Source organism: Acipenser ruthenus, chromosome 20, assembly GCF_902713425.1.
Source record: "Acipenser ruthenus chromosome 20, fAciRut3.2 maternal haplotype, whole genome shotgun sequence".
NCBI lineage: Eukaryota > Metazoa > Chordata > Actinopteri > Acipenseriformes > Acipenseridae > Acipenser > Acipenser ruthenus.
The window spans coordinates 21210565-21233495 of record NC_081208.1 but is presented as its reverse complement, the minus strand read 5'-3'; the positions used below and the strand labels follow the sequence as shown (position 1 = coordinate 21233495).

General features: G+C 37.9%; 1 protein-coding gene across 5 annotated transcripts in view; it reads right to left on the bottom strand.

Annotated features, from left to right (window-relative positions):
* The window catches only part of LOC117425611 (ankyrin repeat domain-containing protein 27), a 51816-nt gene that overhangs the window by 9427 nt on the left and 19458 nt on the right, over nucleotides 1–22931 (bottom strand). For 2 of the 5 annotated variants that reach the window (XM_034042684.3, XM_034042682.3), the window contains exons 3-23: nucleotides 22299–22409; nucleotides 21208–21358; nucleotides 20116–20270; nucleotides 19202–19261; nucleotides 18916–18969; nucleotides 18756–18821; nucleotides 18262–18338; nucleotides 17277–17398; nucleotides 16713–16791; nucleotides 16275–16407; nucleotides 13429–13521; nucleotides 12415–12539; nucleotides 10305–10387; nucleotides 10092–10207; nucleotides 9334–9426; nucleotides 8970–9167; nucleotides 8378–8431; nucleotides 7589–7708; nucleotides 6717–6761; nucleotides 1344–1529; nucleotides 574–768 (exon numbers count right to left, since the gene is read on the bottom strand). In XM_034042684.3, coding sequence (XP_033898575.3) covers nucleotides 574–768; nucleotides 1344–1529; nucleotides 6717–6761; nucleotides 7589–7708; nucleotides 8378–8431; nucleotides 8970–9167; nucleotides 9334–9426; nucleotides 10092–10207; nucleotides 10305–10387; nucleotides 12415–12539; nucleotides 13429–13521; nucleotides 16275–16407; nucleotides 16713–16791; nucleotides 17277–17398; nucleotides 18262–18338; nucleotides 18756–18821; nucleotides 18916–18969; nucleotides 19202–19261; nucleotides 20116–20270; nucleotides 21208–21358; nucleotides 22299–22409 — 2316 coding nt within the window. Of the gene's footprint in view, nucleotides 1–573; nucleotides 772–1343; nucleotides 1530–6716; nucleotides 6762–7588; nucleotides 7709–8377; nucleotides 8432–8969; nucleotides 9168–9333; nucleotides 9427–10091; nucleotides 10208–10304; nucleotides 10388–12414; nucleotides 12540–13428; nucleotides 13522–16274; nucleotides 16408–16712; nucleotides 16792–17276; nucleotides 17399–18261; nucleotides 18339–18755; nucleotides 18822–18915; nucleotides 18970–19201; nucleotides 19262–20115; nucleotides 20271–21207; nucleotides 21359–22298; nucleotides 22410–22931 lie in introns of all 5 variants that reach the window. The other 3 variants (XM_034042681.3, XM_034042680.3, XM_058993633.1) reach the window with 2 other exon arrangements.

Here is a 22931-nt window from a genome sequence, read left to right as displayed (position 1 = left end):
GTAGTACATTATCTGTTAGTGAATCTGCTTAATTTACATGATTAAAAAGTGAGGCTATCTGCCAAGTTTTTAACCTGTAGTACTTTGTATTTAATCACATCCTGATGTAACTATCACTATTTAATCATATCCTGATGTAACTATCACTATTACCTGCTGTATTATTGAATTGAGGTTTGTCAAACTTGTACTTTACTTGAACTAAAGTTATTGTATTTCTTGCTCTTATTGTATTACTTGTATTGTAACGCTTGAAATGTTTTTGCTTACGATTGTAAGTCGCCCTGGATAAGGGCGTCTGCTAAGAAATAAATAATAATAATAATAATAATAATATGAAACACCCAGAATAATTTGCAGGCTGGACATAAAAACTGTTAAAATGTCAATAAATATTATTTACAGGCTTCTAAATCCATCCAAGCTGTTTCTTACAGGCTTGATAACTTTTAAAAGGGTTTATGCATCTTTCAGAATACAAATATTTTGCAAGGCCCATCAGCAGCTGTGTCAGTACGGAGGGAGGTATGCCGGTCTGTGTTTTCCAGGCTGTACTACTAGGAATGCACCCACCTGCAGGTGGCTGTTCTGGCAGGCCAGGTGCAGTGGCGTGGCACTTTGAGTGTTCTGAGCGTTGATATTGGCTCCATTCCCAATGAGCAAGGAGACCAAGGGAGCGTGTCCATGAAGAGCAGCCACATGCAGGGGAGTGAAGCCGTCCTGGTTACTGATGTTCACTCCCACACCACTCACCCGCACACTGGCCAGCTTCTGGACAAACAGGGGAGGACAGGAACTTACACTACTGTGGCACCAACGATTATTAACATGACAAGTATCCTATGTTGTAATAGCCATAGCTTTATCTGGTAAAACGAAATTGTGTAAAAGTTTTAGCTAAACTATGGGGTTCTCCAAGCCATGTGTATTGCATTAAATTAGTTATTATATTTATTTTTTTCCATAGTAATTATAGATAACACCATACATTTTCTCCGCCACGCACATCCCATCACTATATACGTCTCAAATGTGCAGTTTTGAAAGAAGCACATGTATTTCTTTAATTGTGATGTGCGTGAAACTCTTATACCGTTAGAGACAGGGTCAACTGTACATATTAACTTATAAATCATGTTTTAACACAATACATAGTTAATTCTGTTATCCATGTCTTTAGATTTTTTTTGTCAGACTCTACCATGCAAGCTTTATGGCAACATTAAGAAATATGGAATTTCGATCTGCTATGATACACTTTAGGATGGTTTATAATATGGGAAAGTAATACTATGCACTATAGTTGAATGAGACTGAATCAAGAATCTAAAATAAACACCCACCTTCTGTGCGGGTTCACACTCTGGGCACTGGCACAGCGGGTGACAGAACTTGGACTTCAGCCCCGGGCCAGCCTCCTCCACCACCTCCACCGCCACCTCATCATCATCATCATCATCATCATCATCATCCTCATCCTCATCATCCTCCTCAGTATAATGATCCAGCCATTCCAACAGGTAACGCACCTACAGATAAAAAATAAATACAAATGTTACCCCTATTTTATACCCAGTCTGAAATAACCAATTTGTCTCCTCACCACTGTAATATACATAGAGACACACTTAGATGAGCCACTGGGGACCTTTAAAGGGACTGTAGCTAACAAAATAATTCCATAACTCTTACAGGCTGTGTACTTCTACTCATTATATAAAAGTCTCAAAATGTCCAGGTATGAAAGAAACACATTATAGTCAACATGTAATTGAAAATATAATATATGGTACTACACTTGGTACCATGTATCACTTGCTGAAGAGGATCAATGATGAACTCAATCAGTGAAGTCGATATTCTCGTCATCTTTTGAATTTTCGACTATGGTACAGAATATTTTATAACACCAGTTTTAAATAGGGCTTTTGAAATAAGAAACCATATTTAAAAAAAATCTTCCTTGCATATGTTGGTAAACATGTGCCTTTGTGTTTTGAGAGCAAAATCACAGATTCTGACTTAAGAGGCAAATTTAGCTGGACACTGCATTACTTACAGTGTTCTCCCCAGGAATTCTGTACAGCCGGGCAGCAGAACATTATAGCTGGGAGCACTTTAACGGAAAAATAAACTTGCCTTACCTTAAATATATAACACAGCAAAGAATTTGAATAATGTGTTGTCTTTCGTTGACAATATCTGGTTGCTCTTTTTTATATTCTACATTCTTTTTCATTACTGTTTTTTATTGTGGTAAATTATCGTGCTTATTTAGGCACTCTACGATTTGACTGGGGAAAGATAATGTAGGTTTATTGGAGTTCACAAAAAAATAAAAAATGGTAGCCTTTTCACTTCCTTTTTAGCTTAATTATTGAGCTTATCGCTTCATTTATATTGTTTTCTTTATGTTAAGTTTTCAGGGATTTTGTTAATGCACGTCCATTTTTGTTTTTCGCTGTTCTACATTTTTTGAATGCACCTGTTCATTTTAACCATTTTTTTACACAACAGTACTCACACACGTTTGGTCTCCATCAGAACTGTTAAACTGGAGTGTAATAATCCAGCACCTCTGCACTTAAGCATTTGTATTTCAACTGACAAGTGTTCAGCTGATATCCCATCATGCCTTTCTTCTTAAAGGCGTACAGCCTCTATAATGAACCCCCCAATATCTCTCACAAGCACGATATCACAACAAAAGGAATACGCTTTTTTTTTGGTGCAAATGTATAGCTGTTATGTACTATATATAACCTTATAGTACAATATGACAAATAATGGACTGAATGACAATACCCGAAAATAATCTTAATATTTTCTTTAATAAAGTAGCCGTCGCAAATATAGTATTAGGCGGTGGATAACGCCGATCATCGGCTTATTTTGAAAACCCTGCATTCATCGTCAATATTTTTGCTTTGAAAATAAATCGGTTATTTTTTAAGCAGTCATTTTAACGTTTTAGCCTCTCAAAGTGCTTAACACAGAAAACCCGCCCCTTCTCTCTGATTGGTTAAATGTTGTGTCAAGACGTAACACAGCTGTCAAGTGGTTCCAAGATTTTTTTTTTCACCCAAAACTGCGCAAGTGATCTAGTCCACTAGAAGCGTAATCAATCCTTATTGTTAAAGGCACAGTAGCATCTGCAAGATGGGAGGATTGGGGGGGGTTGTTTCAGCCGGGCAGCGACAGTCACTTTGCCGGGCGGCATGCCTGGCTGAAAAGGCCAGAGGAGAACCCTGACTTATGCGATAAGATGGTATTGATTTTGAAGTCAATTTAGTTAAATTAGTAGGTCATGCATGATCCTATATGGGCACAATTTTGTACAATTACAGTCAATATTTCATTTCATTGATTTTCAAGCAAAGTTGTTAAATGGAAGATGCAAGGTAATGGTAACTGCAAATTCCACAGTATAAGTTTTAATGCATTTTGTTTCTTTAACCAAGCTAGAGTCTCCTCAATCCTGACCCGATCACCCCCTAACCCTTGAGTCCTGTAGCTCTCTCAAGCGCAGACTGGTAATTGTGCTGTATTTTACACTTGCATTATGGCAACAGAAATCAATGGAGTTTTTTAAACATATGTATTTGTGCTGTAATCACTGAGCAAACAGGGCATGTTTTGGAGGTCAAGTCTTTTTTCTTGGTGCCCAGTCCAAGTGAGAACATGAGAAACTGCAGACCCCTCTGGAGATGGACCAAAGATTCAGCACCTCAACCGGCAGCCCCAGCTGAGCTGCTCCTCATCGCTCCCCATCCTCTCACTTCAAAACTTCCCGGATCTTCACCTTTAATGTATTGATAAAGCTCTTCCTACAGCAACACTGTCACCTAAAACACACATGCAGCCACCCAGCTGCCAAGCTTCTTTCATTTAAGTCCAATTAAAAAGGAGGTCCTGCTGTCCATTGCCCAGCCAAGTCGCTACAATGAATGACAATACAGTAAATTATAAATGGCTTCCCGCGGTCCAATTAGAGCACACTCCTCCCTCTCCTTTGCAAAAACCTCTGCAAGCCTTTTAGCAGGGATTGTCCGAGATTATGGAAAACCTTTGGCTTTGTCAGCTACTGTTGTGGGGACAGGAGAGGGAAACCTTTTGGACTTTTCTGCAAAGCATTTATTTTAAAAGACAACCAAGTCCCTAGCACGTTCTACGGTACATTAGCTCATTATCACAACAGCCTGCACCCGATTGCTTCTCTACAATCAGGAGGTACTACTGTACTTGACAGAGGTCTGCCTTAAAGAGACCACGGTTGAAGCTCTACCTTGCAGAGTCTTGTGGGTGGATTACAAGAGTGCTGGCGCCAAGGAGATACAGAGCCCCTTAGCGCCCCAATTTAATGGTTTCCACTTTAACCTCTGTCTACTTATCAATATTGTAAAATCAATGGTTCTTAATTCCAGTTCCTGGTAGCACTGACTTGTGGTTTTTCTTACTTATTTATTTCAGGTTAATGGTTACACTGTAGCATACCAGCTGTTTGGAGAGAGGACGTGTTTGAGTGACCTAAATCGAGACCACAGAATGCTTAAAATTCCTGAGCTTCAGAAAACTATTCAGGATGAGTTACTCTTTAAGAGCCCTGTTTTGAAGTAAAAAATAATAATAATAGAGACACGTTTGAAAAACAAGTTGATAAGTCATTTATGTAGTAATTTCAATCTCACTTGGATTGTATCACCCTGTGTAGACCTGATCAGGTGGCCAGAACCTTACAAAGAAGAACCTGATTACATCCTTCCAGTCCAGTCAGAATCCACACTGTCCTCAACTTCTCGTGGATCGAGGTGCCATAGGATTACTGATTAAAGCAGATGCCATGGCTCTTTTTAGATTAACTCAGTTTAGTGTTGAGAGCACATAACTTGCCTATATGTGGCCTGGCAAACTGTGATTGACACTGTTCAATGTAAAAATGAGATCCTCTTAAAATAAAGGCTAACATAATAGATTTTAGTATCTAAGTCACAATAGTCTGCTACACTATCAGGATAGGATATGCCACCTCAACAGTCAACATGGAGAATTTGATTACACACAACAACAGGGTAAAAACACAATTCCAGCAGGTAAAAAAAGACTATCATTGACAACTACAAAGATGAGAAGCAACTACCATAGGCATGATTTGTAAACAAATCAATAATAACAACAACAACCACCACCACAAATACAACTATATATTTTTAGGAGTAAACAGTATGTTAGCTTGAACAAAAAACAAGTGAGACTTGAATCTTGTTAGCCTTGCATTTTGTGGTCTAATTTGCCTTGTTGTAAATAAGAATTTGTTCTCAATATTCATATCTGGTAAAATAAAGATGAAATGAAATGAAATGAAATTGAAACAATAAAACCGTCTTTATCCGATCAGGAGAAATGTCCCCCAGCATCATAAACTCCCCTTTGTCTTAATGACTGTTTCTACAAACATTTTCCATGTCTTAGTCCCCAGTGGTTCCCTTAGAAAAAGCACTGCTGTAGGGACTGCAGGGTGTCATGCAAGAGCGGTTTGAATGCTGTTAACGGTAAGTTGCCAATATTGACTAGCGGCTCTGCATTGGCCCAGTGGGTTCTGGAAGAAACCTTGCTGTACATACTTTAACTCTGGTTGCAGCTGGGTTGCAAGGGGAATTAGATATTCAAATTTGGCATTTCAAATTGTGTAGAAAACCAAAAGTAAAAATGTATCAAAAATACAGCCCTCTCCAGAGCATTTTGTGCTCTTTCAATGCAGCAGGCAGTGATCACACTAAAACTACATCAGGAGACAACACAAAACAACCCGAGTGAAGGGAATGGATTTTATTGGCAAGAATCTGCATATGTTATCCTACAGTTATGTTTTACCACAAACCCACTTAGCTGAGGGGTGACCGCCCTCCCGACGTGAGAACCAAGGTAAGCCAAGTGAGATGGCTACAGGGGTGGAGAAGGGGGGATGCTAAATCCAACACACAGAAGAGGAGAACAGGTCTAGCTATTTTATATCAGGCTGGTCAATTAGCTAAGTAAGTATATCATTAACAAGGAAAAATAGAACTAGGGTTATGATTCTCACATGTCTTTCCAAATTGAAGATAATAAACATGGAACTAGCCTTTATAAAACATTATGTGCGTCCAAAATAATCTGTGAGTGTCACTTGTGAGTATGTCAGATGAAGCTGGGGATCTGCTGAATACAAATGAGTGCACAGTTGTTTTTGCCTGGCCCGGTGGTGATTCACATATAGGGTTTGATTTTATTTCACCTGTAAACGTGGGTTGGTGACTGGTACGAGATTCAGTGCAATACCAGCCATACCAGTCACCTTTAGAAGGAATCCGTTTAAGGTAAAATGGAAAACTAATGTCCCACCTAGTTTTTCTGCAGTGGCAATAAAATGCTAATACTGGGTGTCTCACTTCACCTGTGGAATAGATTGATCATTTGCAAGAATTATAAGGGATTCCAAGATATTTACAAAGCAAGAGGTTTTATTTTAATGATGTATTGTTAACAGTAATTTTGCAGTTTTCCCATGGTTATACTATGCATTTACCAGCTCGGCTTTACGCTGTTTACCTATGCTTTGTTACACTATGCTTTTACTATGGTAAACTTGGCTGTTGAGTTATTTTCTTCCACCACTGCTTAGATCAGTAAAATAGGGACCCTTGACTTTTGTTCATAAATGGGCAGGTCTTTCTTACCATCTCCACATCTCCGTCAGCAATAGCCCTCAGCAGTTTCTCCACCTGCGAAAAACAAGCTTCTGTAAAACTGGAATTAAAATGCAACACCAACCTCGTCTGGTGCCCTTTACTGACCTGATAATCTCTTTCTCGAGGTTTACAGACACTATATAGCAGAACTCCACTGGATCAGCTGCCAAAGACAGAGCTTTACAAAACATGTGTCTGTGTGGGTGCTGCATTTCCAAGCATATTTATAAACACAACTCTTAAAATGTTTATTTTCACAGTGTGGATCAAGGATGGAAATAAGACTCCTATTGCATTGCAGTTTCACCCATTCCAGGTTTTACTATGAGCTTGATTAGCCACAGCGTATAGAGTCTTATTTCCATCCCTGGTGTGGATACAAATCAGCACTGCATTGTGTAGTGTAGTGTTAAACATATAGTGGGAAACTAGTATCTCTAATGAGCACCTAAAACACAACAGAACAGTAAATTGTAACGGTTATAAGCCCCCATTAAAGTAACTTTATAGGCATTTAAAACCTATTATCGAGCATGCAATCACATTGGTGTTCCCTTTGTCATGTTTTTGGATGGCCAATCAATTTCTTTCTTTTTTGTGTCAATTTTAATAAAACTAGTCAATAAATGGTTAAGTGCTTAGAAGCTGCACCTCAAAGATAACAGGGTGAAAACCACAGAATGCGAGATGGCGTCTGTGCGGAAGGTAAAGGCCACAGTCTGACTCACAGGTTGTCAAAGCTTCAGTTCTCAATTGCTACACAGCAACCTCACAGAAGTATTAGAAAAGAGTAAAGGGATGAAACAGGAGTAGCTCAATCCCACTGGTTCACACAGAGCAGCTGACAGGTAACTGGTTACCTCCTTGCGTTTTCCTTTCTCGTTTTCGTGCTTGATGTCTGTGGACAGCGAGGACGCACTTGACATGGACGATCTCCGACTGCATGTATCTGTGGAGCGCTGAGGAGATCTTCCAGGAGACTGCCAGGAAGCAAAAAATAGCGATCATCAATTACTGTTTTATGTGGCAAATGCATTAATATTACTGTTATTATTCATTTTTTAATCAATTGTACCTATTATTTCGTACTAATTTGAATGTCACCTCACTGCTGCAACCCACCTACAGATCAGGAAGAATCAGTTAAGCCAATCCTCTTTTCACTTGCTAAATTTAAATCAACAGATTATACCAAGCTACAAGGTCCAGCCTGGGAAATCACCAGGACCTGTGGACCAAACTAGCCTCATTCTATTAGGCTAGCCAAGATTGGCTAGTGTGACTCACCCTGCAAATCAAACTGCTTGGGTTTCACGAGGTGCGCCACTGGGCCCCCGCCTGTATGTGTCAAACTTTTATATCTTTTCTTTGTTTCTTTTTCTAAAATTTAGTCGTTGCCAATGGTTTTTACCCCGGTTTTCTCCCCAATTTGGAATGACCAATTATTATTTTTATCTACAATAATTATTTCTGTCCAATGATCTAGTTGCAATCTGACCATGTAACTTACAGCACAGACATTATAAAAAGAACAAGACAACCATGGCTGTTCACACTAATAAAATAAATAAATAAATAAATAAATAAAATGGATTTGAATGCTCTTTTTAATGCAAGACAGCACATGCCAACAGAAATAAGGGATGTACCTCACTAGCACTCTGTCCAAATCCACTGTAGGTCAATTCCAGTAATGCTAAAATCTGCAAGGGACAACAAAATATAAATAAATATATATATATATAAATAATATATCTCTCACAAAGTGGGGAATGGTATCTCTGATAGAGTTGTTTGTAAACATGAAGATGTGAAACTGAGCTGTGTCATTGACGTGGCCACTGGTAAAAGAATCACAGAAAACAGCTGTGTACCAACTGTAAAGACACTGAGGTCTATTCAATTGATCAAACAGCAGACGTTAATGTTTATTGGACAACAACAGTGACAGAACCTAATTGAGAAAAATCTGAATTCAGCGGTGTACCAAACACTGGACATTAACTAAGCGTTCGATCTTGTTGTTAAAGTCACATTACCTTAATATGGCAGCCTTATTAAGTCCCCATGACTGTAACCCAAAGACACCATATCTTTCAAACAAAATATTTTGTTATATACAGTTCAAAATATTATTTAAAAACAGCTATTTACAGTAGGAACCCTGCAAAAAGGAATTGCATTCTTTAAAAAGACCAGTGCCATTTTCTAAAGAAGCGCTGTATGTTCAGACAGCAGTACCTTGGAGTTGAGCGCACATTGAAATGGAGTCTCCTTTGCCTTGTTGGGAATATCAGTACTGGCTCCATTCTCCAGCAGCACCTCAATGACTCCTTCATAGCCCCAGCGAGCTGCAATGTGGAGGGGAGTGTCTCCTTTATCATTCTGAATGTCCAGTCTGCAGGAGTGTACATCATAGTACACCAGTGCCTTCACGCACTGCAGAACAACAGAAACACTGAAGTGATTGCAGCAAACAGAACAAATACACCTGACTGCTGTGCACCTTCATGTGTTATAAACATGGATATTTATAAATCAGTCTTGTATAAAAGCAAAGGAAACACAGGGCATGCAATTTCTCTTCTCAGCATGATAAACTTACATCTTCATGCCCGTACATGCAGGCCAAATGGAGCGGAGTGTTGCCATTGATATCCTGCATGTTGGTGCTGGCTTTGTAGTGTAACAGCAGCAACTGGGGAAGCGAAAGTAACAAAACAACAATGTGAGCTAAATATAACCAAAACCAAAACCACAACTCAGAACAGTGTGCAATGAGCAGACAGTTTCATCATCCAATATCTCTCGCCACTTCCACCAATTGATTTCTAATATACAACGAGACAGGCTGATGCAGATTTTACACTGCAAATGCCATGTAGATATGGGCCATATCTAATCAACCCAAACCCCCTAAACTCTACTCTGACAGCATTTGCTTTAACATCATATAAAACAAAGTGTCTCTGTTTTGGTAGGATGCAGCCCATACAAATGGTTGCCATGGAAAATGTGCAGTTTCCCCATGCATTAACTACAGTACTCCCCTTTTATAAGGCAGCACTTATAACCTAGAATCAGCTATAAGACAGCATAGTCCTGGCTCCCATTTGCCTCATAATAGAATTCCACTAGCATTTTAATTCTAAAGTGGAACACTAATGGTACTTGTAACTATGACTCCAGACTACAGCATTATATAGCACTATATACTGTATATACTAGGAATTACGTATCCTTTACTGTGTTTGTACATACATGTCTCCATACCTTACTGTGTTATATTTCCACTATGCTATGCTTTCCTCATTGTAAACTCTTTGAAGGAAAACAATTAAACTTCAGGGCTGGGTCACTTACTGTCCCACTTTGGAACCCTTTTTGGCAGGACAGGTGGAGTGGAGTTAAAGCATGATAGTCTGTTGCGTTCACAACAGCTCCCTTTGAAACCAGCAGATCTATTAATGATGACTGACCTTCAGGAGACACAGAGAGAGAGAGAAACGTGTTCAGTAAAGGAAAACATTGTATTTTAAATATCTTTAAGTAGAATCCATTTAAAAAGGTTCCCACCACAGATAGCAGCAATATGGAGAGGAGTGTATCCTCGATCATCTCTAGAGAATGGAGTGACAATGGACGGGTCATTCAATCTGCTAAAAAAAAGGAAAAATCAAGCCGGTCAAAACATTTCTATTGAAATGCTTAAAAAAATGTAAAGCTGAATAACATTAAAATACAGCTATAAACCAAAAGAAAATCTCAAAAGATTACAAGCATTTAAGTGCCAGGATTATTTTTTCTTGATTACAAACTGCTTTAGTATTGTGAACTTGTATAACCTCCCACTGCTGAAAGGAATATTGGCAGCAGCCCTCTTAAGTGCACAGTGTGAAGCAGTGGCATGCAGGTTTCAAAGGAAGAAGCAGCTTGCGTCACTACAGCTAAAAATACCTTTGGGGGATGTACAGTAAACAACATAACTTTTCTGATAAAGTGTTAAGAGAGAGCTAAACTTAAGGACGATGCATCAAACAGACATTCAATTTAGTGCACACATTTTAGATTTCTATGGGGCACTGTGAATTCAGTTTAATTAAATAATTGCTAAAGGTTAATACAATGTAACTTTCTTTTACAACACCAATGCTGTTTACATGATCAAATGTCTCTACGGTGTAGCATACACAGGTAAGACTTTATTTAACAGGTTCATATTAGTGTGATGTTTTGTGCTTTACTTATTGAAAAATGAAAACTGTAAAACAGTCCCATTTTCTGCTGATCTGTGAATGAGATTTACAATGTTTATTATATCTTAATTACATGTACTTTTTAAAACTTTTTTACATAAACAAAATATATAGAAACAGACCATTAAATAAATGTAAATAAATAGAACTGACAATAAAAATGAAGCCTTCTCTACTGCTTGCATCCCAAGGTTCAGTTTATCTGCATTTCAAAAATAGTCTCAACATTTCTCAAATATTGTTGGATTTAGATACAAAACCATACTTATTCATACTGGGGAAAAAAATTAAAAAATGTTAATAAAATGATTTACTATTAGCAAGTTCTTATAAAAATCTGGTCACTATACATTTGGGAAAAGTGTTTTACTGCAGCACAGATAGACAAACAAGTAGAAAGAAATGTGAATATCATTATTATTTTACAGAAAAGACCACACACACACACAAGTATTTGTATCGCGGGAGTTCACACTCCGAAGCAAACATCTACTTGTGAGACAATCATTTCCATCAGTCAATCAGAATAAGTAACGGAACCAATTAGCATACTAGCGCAAACTAATGTGAAAATGCACCCTGCACAACTCAACTCTAACTGTGGAAGATCTGCCCTGTAAAAATGATCCGCTTTCATTTTCCTGTTTGCTTACTCACAGCTCCAGAAAGCTTTTTTTTTGTGCAAGAGTTCTTCAGTTCAAAGCTAAGTGTAGGTGTCAGGTTAAAACATCCTCAGTAAAGATGATTAATACCAGGCACAGTTCCTTTTCTTAACACAAGCTTCCATAATCTTTTCATTAGCACAAAAGCTAAAATCCCCACCTACATTTTCCTACAAAAGAACATTGTGCACAGTTACTATTATCAGGTGCCTGTGTAATAGCAATCTTTTAATCCTGTTCAATAAGCAGGTAGGACCAACAGATTTGTATTAACAGTTGTGGCTTACAGAGGGACTGGGGGGAATGTATCCACAACTTTAAACACTTAGATAGTAAGACACAAATTTGAGAGAATTGAATACTTTATCAATGGAGCGGATTTTAAAAGTTTATTTTTTTTGAAAGAAGGAGAAAAATACCTGTTGAAATGTAAAACTCAGTTTGGTAATAAAATTTAAAATTTAAAACTCAGGTTGGTAATAAACACAGTACTGTCCTATTGAAATGGATTAATTAATATTATGAAAAAAAAAAAGCTTTAGAAATGTCTTTTGTGTTAAGGGTTAAATCCAGTGCCCTATTTAAAGACCATATTAAGCTGTTTGTGAGGGGTGGTATTTTGAGTGACTGCTAATGGTCTCTGAGGACTACAGTTAGGAAATCACTGCACTGGAGCATCTGTTTTTCCTCCGATGTCCCTCATTCTAGTCCTGAGCAGGCCCAAACTTTCTCAGCCTCAGATGAGATGAAAGTCTAGAGACGGCTTACCCAGATAATTGCTTCTCACAGCTGTCGCAGGAGCACAGGGGATGGCACATTGGGATATTTTCCTCTTCGTTTTCTCCCTCACTCAACAGCTTTTCCACTTCGCTCTCATTACCACTGGCGATGTGCTACACGAAACAGAAAAGCCTTCAATTTGTCGGTTTTCAAATGCCTTTGGGGAGGTTTTTTAATGATACCTGAATGCTGGTTTCTGCATATTCTATCACAAGAAACCTTTCTCGCTGTGAACATCAGTAAAAGCAGCTTTGAAGAACTTCAGGAATCAATATATAGGGGGGAGTTAGGCAACACTAAAAAACAAAAAAACATTATCTATGTAACACAGATACAGTACTATAGACTGTTCTTTATACATGGAAAACATTGAGACTGTATTCATAACGTGTGTAATTTGTACTTTGCCTCAATTACAACTTGTGGGGGAAAAAGCTCATTTAGATGTGTCTAACCAAAATAAAATAGTTTATTAAAACAAGAGTAGGGCTTGTATGATACGTCTTGATGTTTTCTTTTCAGGTCGCATCTTGTAAGGAAATGGTGCAACCTGCTACAAGGACAAAGGATGTCAACGCTGCATTTTCTAGCCCACGACCAGCTTGAAAAATGAAATTTCTGCAAAATTATACTTTTTACGTCAATTCACAGCTGACAAATGTCCTTCATTGAAAATAATGAGCTGACAAAAGAAATTTATGGAAGGACCAATCTCAGCTTATACAGTTGTGTCACACAGAAACAACATAATAAAACATGAAAAAAACATAATAAATTGTCTTCACAGAGAGCTGGTAGAGGGAGCTGTTCAGCGCTTGCTCTTGCCATAGCCCCTAACCAAACTTAGACCAAAAGCAAGTTCAGTAAAATAATAATGCATTGAATCCAGTTCCTAGCCCGGGGCATTGACAAGAGTAGCTCTGTAATATTAAATTTACTGCAGCAGTTTCATTAAATTTAAAAAGCAATAAAACACAGATTCATATACGCTGAGCTGCATACCTCAAACAGACAGTCAATCGCGGTTGCAGCGTTCTGAGACAGCAGATTCATTTTCTGTCTGAAGAACAAGTTGTTATTTACATTTCCTGACACCTGCCAGAGAAATGAAAAGAAGTGAATCAGTGAAGCGCTAGACTGTTACAACATTCTACAGACGGATTGTTGCCGTCTCCCATGTACTATTTTTTTTTTTTTTTACCAGAGACTGACAATTGTGCCAGTTTAAAAAAAAAATCTATTTCACTTGACCCAGAGTTGAACCCAAGTCTGAAAGGCTATAAGGCTAGGTGGTAATTAGCCCACAAGCCTTCCACTTTCCTTTCAAACAGGAACTTGGTATTTGTGTAAAATATCATATTTATCTACAAAGGAGAATAAGGGACAATTTGATTGAAGTCTTTAAAATAAAATTTACTGTAATTATTTTGTAAACAGTATGTACTTTAAAAGGAGTTGACAGTTAGCCCTAACACAATACACCTGCGGACACAGCTGAAATACAACAGTGTTGCATGGGGACAGGATAACGGTTTGACACTGGTGTACCAGCTGTACTTAGAGAGAGCTTTATAAACTGAAACAGAAAATTGTATACAAAGCAATTTCAAGTTTACTATGATATCTCATACCCGTACCAAGTTGCTCTGGATTGTTTTGATATTTTATTTGAGTATCTTGGGAAAACATAGTAGGTCATTATACAGATTCATATTAATTACATTTAATAGCAACCACGTAAAAAAAAATAAAAATAAACTGCTATCATCTCTATTCAAGGTGATAATCCAGTACTTTTTGTTGTTGCTTTTAATAACAGTAAAGAAAATACCTAACTATTTTTACAATTCACTAGAAATCATTGTGTTCATCCATTTACCAAAACAGTCTTTAATAACTTATGTATAAATGTTTTGTGAAATGTATAAATTAGGGCTGTCAATTAAATCGCAGTTAACTTCTGCGATTAACACGTTGATTTTTTGGAAGATAATTTATTTTTTTAAAGCATGTTAATCCCATTGCTGTGTCTTGAGCCTTGCAGCACACCGTACTTCAATCCCGGCTGCAACAACATTGGATTGAGTGTCCGACTGCAGTTATCATTTAAATAGAAAGTTCGTCACTGAACCGCGTAATGTAGCAAAGCACTACAAATGAATGGGAGGTTTATTCATTTTTTTTTTTTTAAGTTCTGACAGCTCATGGAACAGAAAGACGCTTACTTGTCTACTGTTCCAAAACACATCAGTACATCTAGTCTGCTGCTGTACCACCTGTATGCTGAACACACCTTCACGTCTCAAAATACACTAGCAGCTCTTTCTGCTACAGACAACAGCAATACAACAACAAATGAAACCCACCAGTTTTGACAAATTCAGGATCGCTGCAAGCCTATGAATCAAGCCAAGTATGAGATATATATAATATGATACCTTTCCGTGTCGTTTTACGTTTCCGTTTGCAAACACACGCTGATGTGAAAACGGGCTGTAAATTACTCATGTGGTGAACAGATGGTTGCCTAGCATGGGCAGGGTATTACCCCACTCGGAAATGAGCCTCAAGGATGTCAGAGGTGTATCACGATGTGATCTGGATTATAACAGCCTTCAGCAGGAAACCAGTCTTATTTAAGTGGGAATACACTTTTAAATGGGAAAAGTTGTTTTCTGAATAACTGCATGTCTTTATTTTTTTCTCTGACGCAATGCTTCATTCTCGGGGAAAGAGCCACATTTATTACATGCACTTGTGCTGATGTTTTATTCATAAGCCCCCCATTTCTATTATAGATGTTCAGCCGTCATTAAGTTTGATGGAGAAGACGATAACAAGCAAGGGTGGCATTACGCCAAATAATAAAAAGCCACTGATTGTCTGCCTTTGATTGTCTGGGAGTTTAGATGCAGGGCGAAAGGAACGGATGCAGCCCAGTCAGCAGGCAGGGAATATAGTGCACATTAGATCAGCCTTAATTCATAGCCAGAGGACTGAGGAGATCATGGAATCAAATTCCAACTCGGTCACTGACACTGTGTGATCGTGGAAAAGCTACCTGACCTTCTTAATCTTTAGACCTCCAAATGACAGAGTGAGGAAATTAGATACTGAATACGAGCTGGGCTTTCCTGGTGAAAATCACTATGCGAGTGGCATTCATCCACTGCCGTGACTAACTCATAACCAGAGCTGTTCATATTACCGTGCTGCCCCTTTATAAGACTGTTGTCAAAAATCAGCAAAGTGCAACTTGTGTTCTGCCTTATAACAAGAATACATGTGCTAGTGTAATGGCATTATGGGGCAAATGGAAGCCCTGACCATGACCATACAGTAATGTAAAAGTCTGCCTTATAACGATGGAGTGTGTAACCAGGACACACTCAAACTTGGACTACAATTATCTGTAAAATAAAAAATGTTTATCTAACCTTCTTTATATGATCTTATCTAAATGCATACCAAACGGTCTATAGAATGCTAGGAGTCTAAGATAAAGGTTTGAAATAGATTTCTGAAAATTCAGGGCATTTATCGTGTTCTCCATAATCACTGCATAGGGATCCATATTGTGAACCATAAAATATTGAAGTTTGACAGGCAGATGCCTCCGCATACTCCAAATACTGTCAATGCCTAATGGAAGTTCTAACCAAGTTTCAACATAAATGGACAAGCGCCTTATTAGATACTATATATGTAAAAATGACAGACTATATATGATATACAGACAGCTATAGGGCACCTCCATGTACCCCAGATTTTGATTCTGACAGCAGAATCACTGCAAGCTGCTTTTCAACATTCATTCACTGTAATCCCGAGATTCCGGGTGTTCTTACCATGTGTCCAATGGAGAGGTTGCCTTGGCGGATGAACTCCACTGCAGCCTCAAATGAGGTGAGACAGTACCCAAGATCATCTTTCGAGGAGTTGCAAAATCGAAAGTTCTTAATGTAACTAAGATTGGCCATCCTAAAAAGGCCAAACACAAGTTAAGCTCTTACATTTCAATATATACAAATGCTTACAATGAGCTATTGATAATTTCTCTTACTAAATGCTTAAAAAAAAAAATAATAATATTGTGTGTTTTTATTCATATAGGGCTAACAAAATGCATTATGTATTTCATGTCTATGAAAATCTTTCAGGTAAGTATTTCTGACAACTGTACTAATAAAAAATTTAAAAAACACATTGACATGCATTTCAACTTGACTAGATACTGAGAAGCTGCACTATAAACAGCCCCACGTAGGGTACAGTGGGGTACCTACCAGTTGGGTATTTCTGTCTTCACCAGCAGATACAAGAGGACAGACAGAAGATCATCGGCACACATGCCCTCAATGTTAACTGAAAAAGAAACACGAATGTTAATATTAAGAGCTTAAAAAGCATCGCACACACACACACACACACACACACACACACGCACACACAAAACATTAAAGATTGAAAGAACATGTGATACAGACCTTTGCCCCACAGCTCTGCAAGTAAGTGAGCACATCTCAATCCTGGGCCTTTCTCAAGCCGAAACTTTGTTGAATTTTATTGTGGTTTTGTGAACTAAGCCACTGGAAGTTAATCACAGAATGCCAAACTCATTTATTTTACTTGTTACCAGAGAGTAAGCTTGAACCCAGGCTTCCACAGGAAAAAGGCATCTGGCACAAAAACCATTTGAGTAAAAAGGGCCCCGCAACAATAGATTTATTGTATTTATATAGTGGAGTTCTGTTTTACAGCGCAGAAGCTGGGCCCCTGGGCTAAATTTAAGTCACCAACCATTTGCCACTTCCTCCTCCCCAAACCCCGCCCCCTTGAAGTATCCTGACCTCTTTGGCTTGGCGTCTGCATGATGGTGTTCACTACCTTCCTAAGGCAGGTGAGCTTGTGCTGTGGGGAGGTGCAGCGGTTCAGCTGACTCAGCTCACGTTTGGCACGAGGTATATTGATGCTGGAAGCATAAGGGACAGAGAAGAATCCCAATCAGTGTTGCTAAAGAACAGGAGGCAGTGTGGTCCAGTGGTTAAAGAAAAGGGCTTGTAACCAGGAGGTCCCCGGTTCAAATCCCACCTCAGCCACTGACTCATTGTGTGACCCTGAGTAAGTCACTTAACCTCCTTGTGCTCCGTTTTTCGGGTGAGCCGTATTTGTAAGTGACTCTGCAGCTGATGCATAGTTCACACACCCTAGTCTCTTTAAGTCGCCTTGGATAAAGGCGTCTGCTAAATAAACAAATAATAATAATAATAATATTATTCTGGTAAACATTTATAAGGGCACCCCCACAATGCTTTCCTGTTTTGTGCTGCACTTTCCAGCTTACACCCACTGCTCATTTTTTTGCATGTCTTTCCAAACCAGTAAATATGTATGTTCATGATAACAGAGGTACCAGATGTTTTTATTAAAACACCTTGTCAAAAATGAAAAATACAAGATTATTGAAAGCATATTCACAGTCCATGGCAAGACAAGGTATTTACATTTGTCTGAAGGGATACATGACCATTCCTCCGAGATTACTTCCTCTAATTCCTTCAGGGACATTGGGTGTGGTAAGCTTAGCAATGGAAGCACCTTCCAACCACAAGCCTACATCTATCAGTCTATCAGCACTATCATCATGTCCATTGTGACAAACAGATTTGAAACAGGGAGATGAAGCTTGTGTATATTACAGAATACTTGTTAGGGATACCAGTGTCATAACAAATGAAATCAGTGAGGTGAGGGATAGCCTATTTTCTCCTGTACATGTCCATATGGGTCGAAGTGGTTTGAAATAAAGTACAAGTTTACATGAACACACCCTACCTGTATTCTGACTTGACACCCAATTCTTTTTTTTGGAGGTCTTGTAGACTTCTTGTAGTTTTGTTAAATGCGGCATCCTGAAAATCCACAAACAGACTACAATTGAATACCAAAAAGAAAGCTATGCAACATGAGAGAACCTACCCTTCGTCTAAGAATAAATGCTGTTACACATTCAAACATAACTTTCAACACTCAATCACATACAGTGATGCTAAAAAGAAACTACTAAAAATACCAATAAATTGTTTGAGCTAAAGACTATTTTTCAAGGTTCTGAAAACACTATGACCTGCGACCTAATATATGGATGTGTGGCTTTTTGTTTTCCGAATGATTATATATATATATATATATATAAAATACAGAGCTATGTTTTTTGTCTTGTATTATTACTGTACACATACAGTATTCTTTTTTCTTTTATAAAACATTACTTGATGCTAGATGTTAAAAACGTTTGCGTCTGTAAGATAAAATATAGGATTACCTACCTGACTAGCTTCAATGGTTCCAACATACTTAAATATTAAATCATAGATGCCATGGTGTATGTACATCTATAATAAAAGAAAAGTACAAGTTGGGACACTGTGAATTCTGTCTCGGGACACAGTAATATATCATAGCCGATTGTCTATGGTCAACACTTACTTCAACAGACTGCTTAATCAAGTTCATTTGAAGCTCCTGTTTAGCAAGCACTTTCTGAAAAAGGTATAAATATTATACAGATTACAAACTCAAAGTACCTTAAAACATAATAATAATAATAATAATAATAATAATAATAATAATAATAATAATAATAATAATAATGTTAGTATTTGCAATTAGAGGCAACGTAGAGGGCAAAAAAAAAAAAAAATGTAATTTTGAAATCTTTAATAAACATTAAACATGTCACTAAATATGTTATTCCATCAGATTTCATACTTACTAGCCGGGAGTCTCTCAGCAAACACTGAAGACATTTTGTGTAAAGTGCATTCACGAGATCCTAGGAAGAAAAAAAAAAATCTATACCATTACCATTATAATCACAATCACAAACTCAAACTGACTTCTTTATTAAATCAAAGCAAACATTTCATAAGGTTTGGAGTATAAACCCCTCTCCAGGAGGCTATGCTGGTTAGTGGTGATGACGTGTGGCAAAGCATTAGTTAACTGTTACCCCAACACAACACCTCGTTCACGAAATATCTTTGTATTTCTGTATAGATAATCGTCCCCTGTTCAAACATATGAAAACGATTTTCAGAATTGCTGAATGAAATTGGTGGCATATAGCAAAAAAAAAAAAAATCCTATTTCCTGTAATTATACCTGTTTACATTTAGCTTTACTCTTTACATGAGCCCATCTACATTTGCTTTAAAGTAAATTAAATTTCACACTTCTACTAACATAAAGGCTGAAATGTGTGTGTGAATATTGTGCTTGTATGCATTTTTGTTACTAAAAATAAAATTACCCTTTTCTGACTTTTCAATTTAAAAACACTAACTTCAGAAGGCTTTGCCATATCAATGGGAACAAAGTCATTTTCACACGGCAGCACGCCTCTGGGACCTGTGCCAGGTGTATGTTAGAAGCAATTATTCGTGTTAATTTCTATGCCCTTTGAAATGCTATCTGAGCGTTTGGAGTACAAGATCTGCCGTTTACATTAGGAAGCGCGACAATTAGCTTAATCAGTCATGTGAGAGGTAGCCCCATTTGCACAAAAGCCTCATCTTGTACATAGTGCAGCACAAGGCTTTTATTTATTATAAGCCCTGAACACTAATAGTCCGAGGTTACAAGATTTGCATTTGTTACAACATAACCGACCATAGCTATGCAACTTACTATGTGATGTCGTAAGCCTTTTCTTTCGTGCTCTTTGAATGTTCCACGGAAGGCTGTAATGAACTTGTCCAGTTTTTCTGTGTGCCTACCCAAGAACTCCTTGACATCTTCCACATTCTTTAAGCAATAAGTTACTAACGGTGGGGCTGGTTCAACTGATAAAAAAAGACAGACAATCAATTTTAACACCCTATATATTTTCTATAGTATTTTTTCCTTAATCAAATGACAAAATTCATACACACTGCTGAAATAGTCAGTGTTTCTAAACTGGAATGATGTATTTTGTAATCAGCAGACATAGCATCTGTACCTTGGGAATGGCCTACAGCACTTCCGTTTAAATGAGAAGAACCAGGTTTGTACCAAAGAATTTATACAAAACTATATAGATGAGAGAACAGACCAACATTTGACGACTGTTAGGATCTACTTCTGTTTTACACATTTAAAAGCAATAACAAAGCTGGTTCCTAAGTATAACTATGTGTATAAAAGTGGGCACAGGCCTCAGTGACTGGCGAAGTTTGTGATATTCTGAGCATGAAAGACGAAAAACATTATTTTAAGCCTCCATTACACCAGATTACTGTTAGGCAAGTTTTCTGATTGCATTTTTGTACGGGACATTTTCTGGAAATGATCACTTAGTAGCTGATATCAAGATTGTTTAGATGTTGTAGCTTGAACTACTCACATGGTTACAAATGTCACAACACATTGCTTTATAAAAGCTTCCTGAAAGGTTGTGCTGGTCTTTCATGAGCTTTTTGATACTATGCCTCCCTTCACGTGGCTTGGTGACTGTTTACTACCTTTCTCCAATAGATTATCCTTCCCTAAATGCAGTTAAAGGAAAGAAGCTGCCTCCTCTCTTGCTCCTCTGAGCTAAATTGACAAGAAAACTGGTGGTCTCTATACACACACACACACACACACATATATTTTTTGAACATCATTTGCAAAGTTAATAGGAATGCAGGGATCACAGAAAATTACAAACAGCAAAATGGTCCTGAAAATTTCCATCTAGTTTATACTGCCCATTTTCTGAAAGACAGAAAATGTAAAACTCAAAATGTCTTTTTATACCTGCACATAACTCAATGGGCCGAGCTACACATAGAATGCTATAGCTCTGTTCCTTTTCATTGTAGAAGGTTTCTTCAAAAAGAATGGGAACTGTGCATGTAGTGGTAAAGCCTGCTCCCAGTTTTATCAAGCTGTCTTGAATACAGACTTCCTGAAATACAAAAGAGGAGACAACATGAAATACGAACACTAAATCAACCTTAACAAATAAAACACGTTTTCATGTCTTTCCTCTTGGTGGTAAATGTGTCATGATGTTATACCCATCTACACTGCTCACAGTATAAAGCATGTAGCAAATTAAGTGCAGAAAGAAGTACCTAGGCCGAAAGTTTTTTTTTTGGGGGGGGGGGGGGGGGGGGTCAATTAATTCTTGTAGCGAACAAAACTGATAACATAACCCTTACCTGCTGTGCACTTGCATTTGCTATAAGTCTCAAATGCATAGTTTTGAATGAAACACGTTATAGCAGACATGCATTTTAATTGTAAAACAGGATTTATGGTACTACACCATATAAGTTACAGAAAGTTCTCAGTTTGCTTGCCTTATTTTCAAGAAATCTGTTTATGTTTAACTTCCTTGGTCTTTTCACCTCAGTGATGTTTTTGGGGTCAAAACATTACTGGCTGCTAAGCAATGTCAGTCAATAGGGGAAGCGGCTAGGGGTTAGTGCAAGGAAATAATGCAACAAAGGAGTGAGGGCAATATCACCCTTCATGTAGGTAAGGGTGCATAAATACCTGAAAATAAGGCTTGAAAAATGGAGATTTATTTAACTTGGTACAGTACCAAATAACATTTTTGAAAATGAAAATACATGTTTGCTATAACACATGGTTCTTACAAAACTGCACACGAGACCTATATAGTGAATGAAAGAGCAGGACATGCAGGATTTATGGAAATATGTTGGTGCTTAATCCAGATAAAGCATTTGAATGTTGCAAATCCTAAACTATAAGTAAGCAAAGAAAACTACAACTTAGGCCTCTTGTTTAATGCAGTGCTTATGGTCCTATTCCTGGCATTGACTGATATATTTAGCAGTCCTTTGTAAAAGCCATTTCATGAAAGCCATGAGCAATACCTTTCCATTTAGAGTCTGATAACCTCCATCCACAGGCTTCAGTACATAGGCTTCAAACTGGGCTGATGGGTAGCTGTCACTGGTCAGGCTGCCTCTACAAGGTACTAGGACCTGCCATTGGAAACACAGAAACAGAAACAAGGACTTGACACTTCTTATTTCACCACTCAATCAGCTCATGAATTTCTCATTACACTCATAAACATGAATGCTTATGTTTATCCGGTGGAACGAAACATGCATAACTGCAGATTGTTCTGACAAAGCTTTACTACCAAACATGTAATAGATCTATGAGCATAATAGATTGTGAGCATCTGTTAGGCAAACACTCTTATAAATAACTATGAGCAAAAACCAAGCCTCCCCAGGAGCTGTGATAGAATGTTTTGCATCATGAAGAGAAAATGGATAGGTGAAAACACTCTTTATTATTGATACGTGGCTGTGTAGTAACTGTTGAATTTAAGTGACAGAATCATAGAAAACAGCTTTGTACCAACTGGAAAGACAGTAGCTTAAGGTGTGGGGTCTGTATCCTTGTAGAGGGTAAAACAACATGCCAGTGAAACGGTTATGGAGCATAAATGAGAAAGTTCTAGAAAACAACGGTGTAGCAAGTTTTTGTCTACC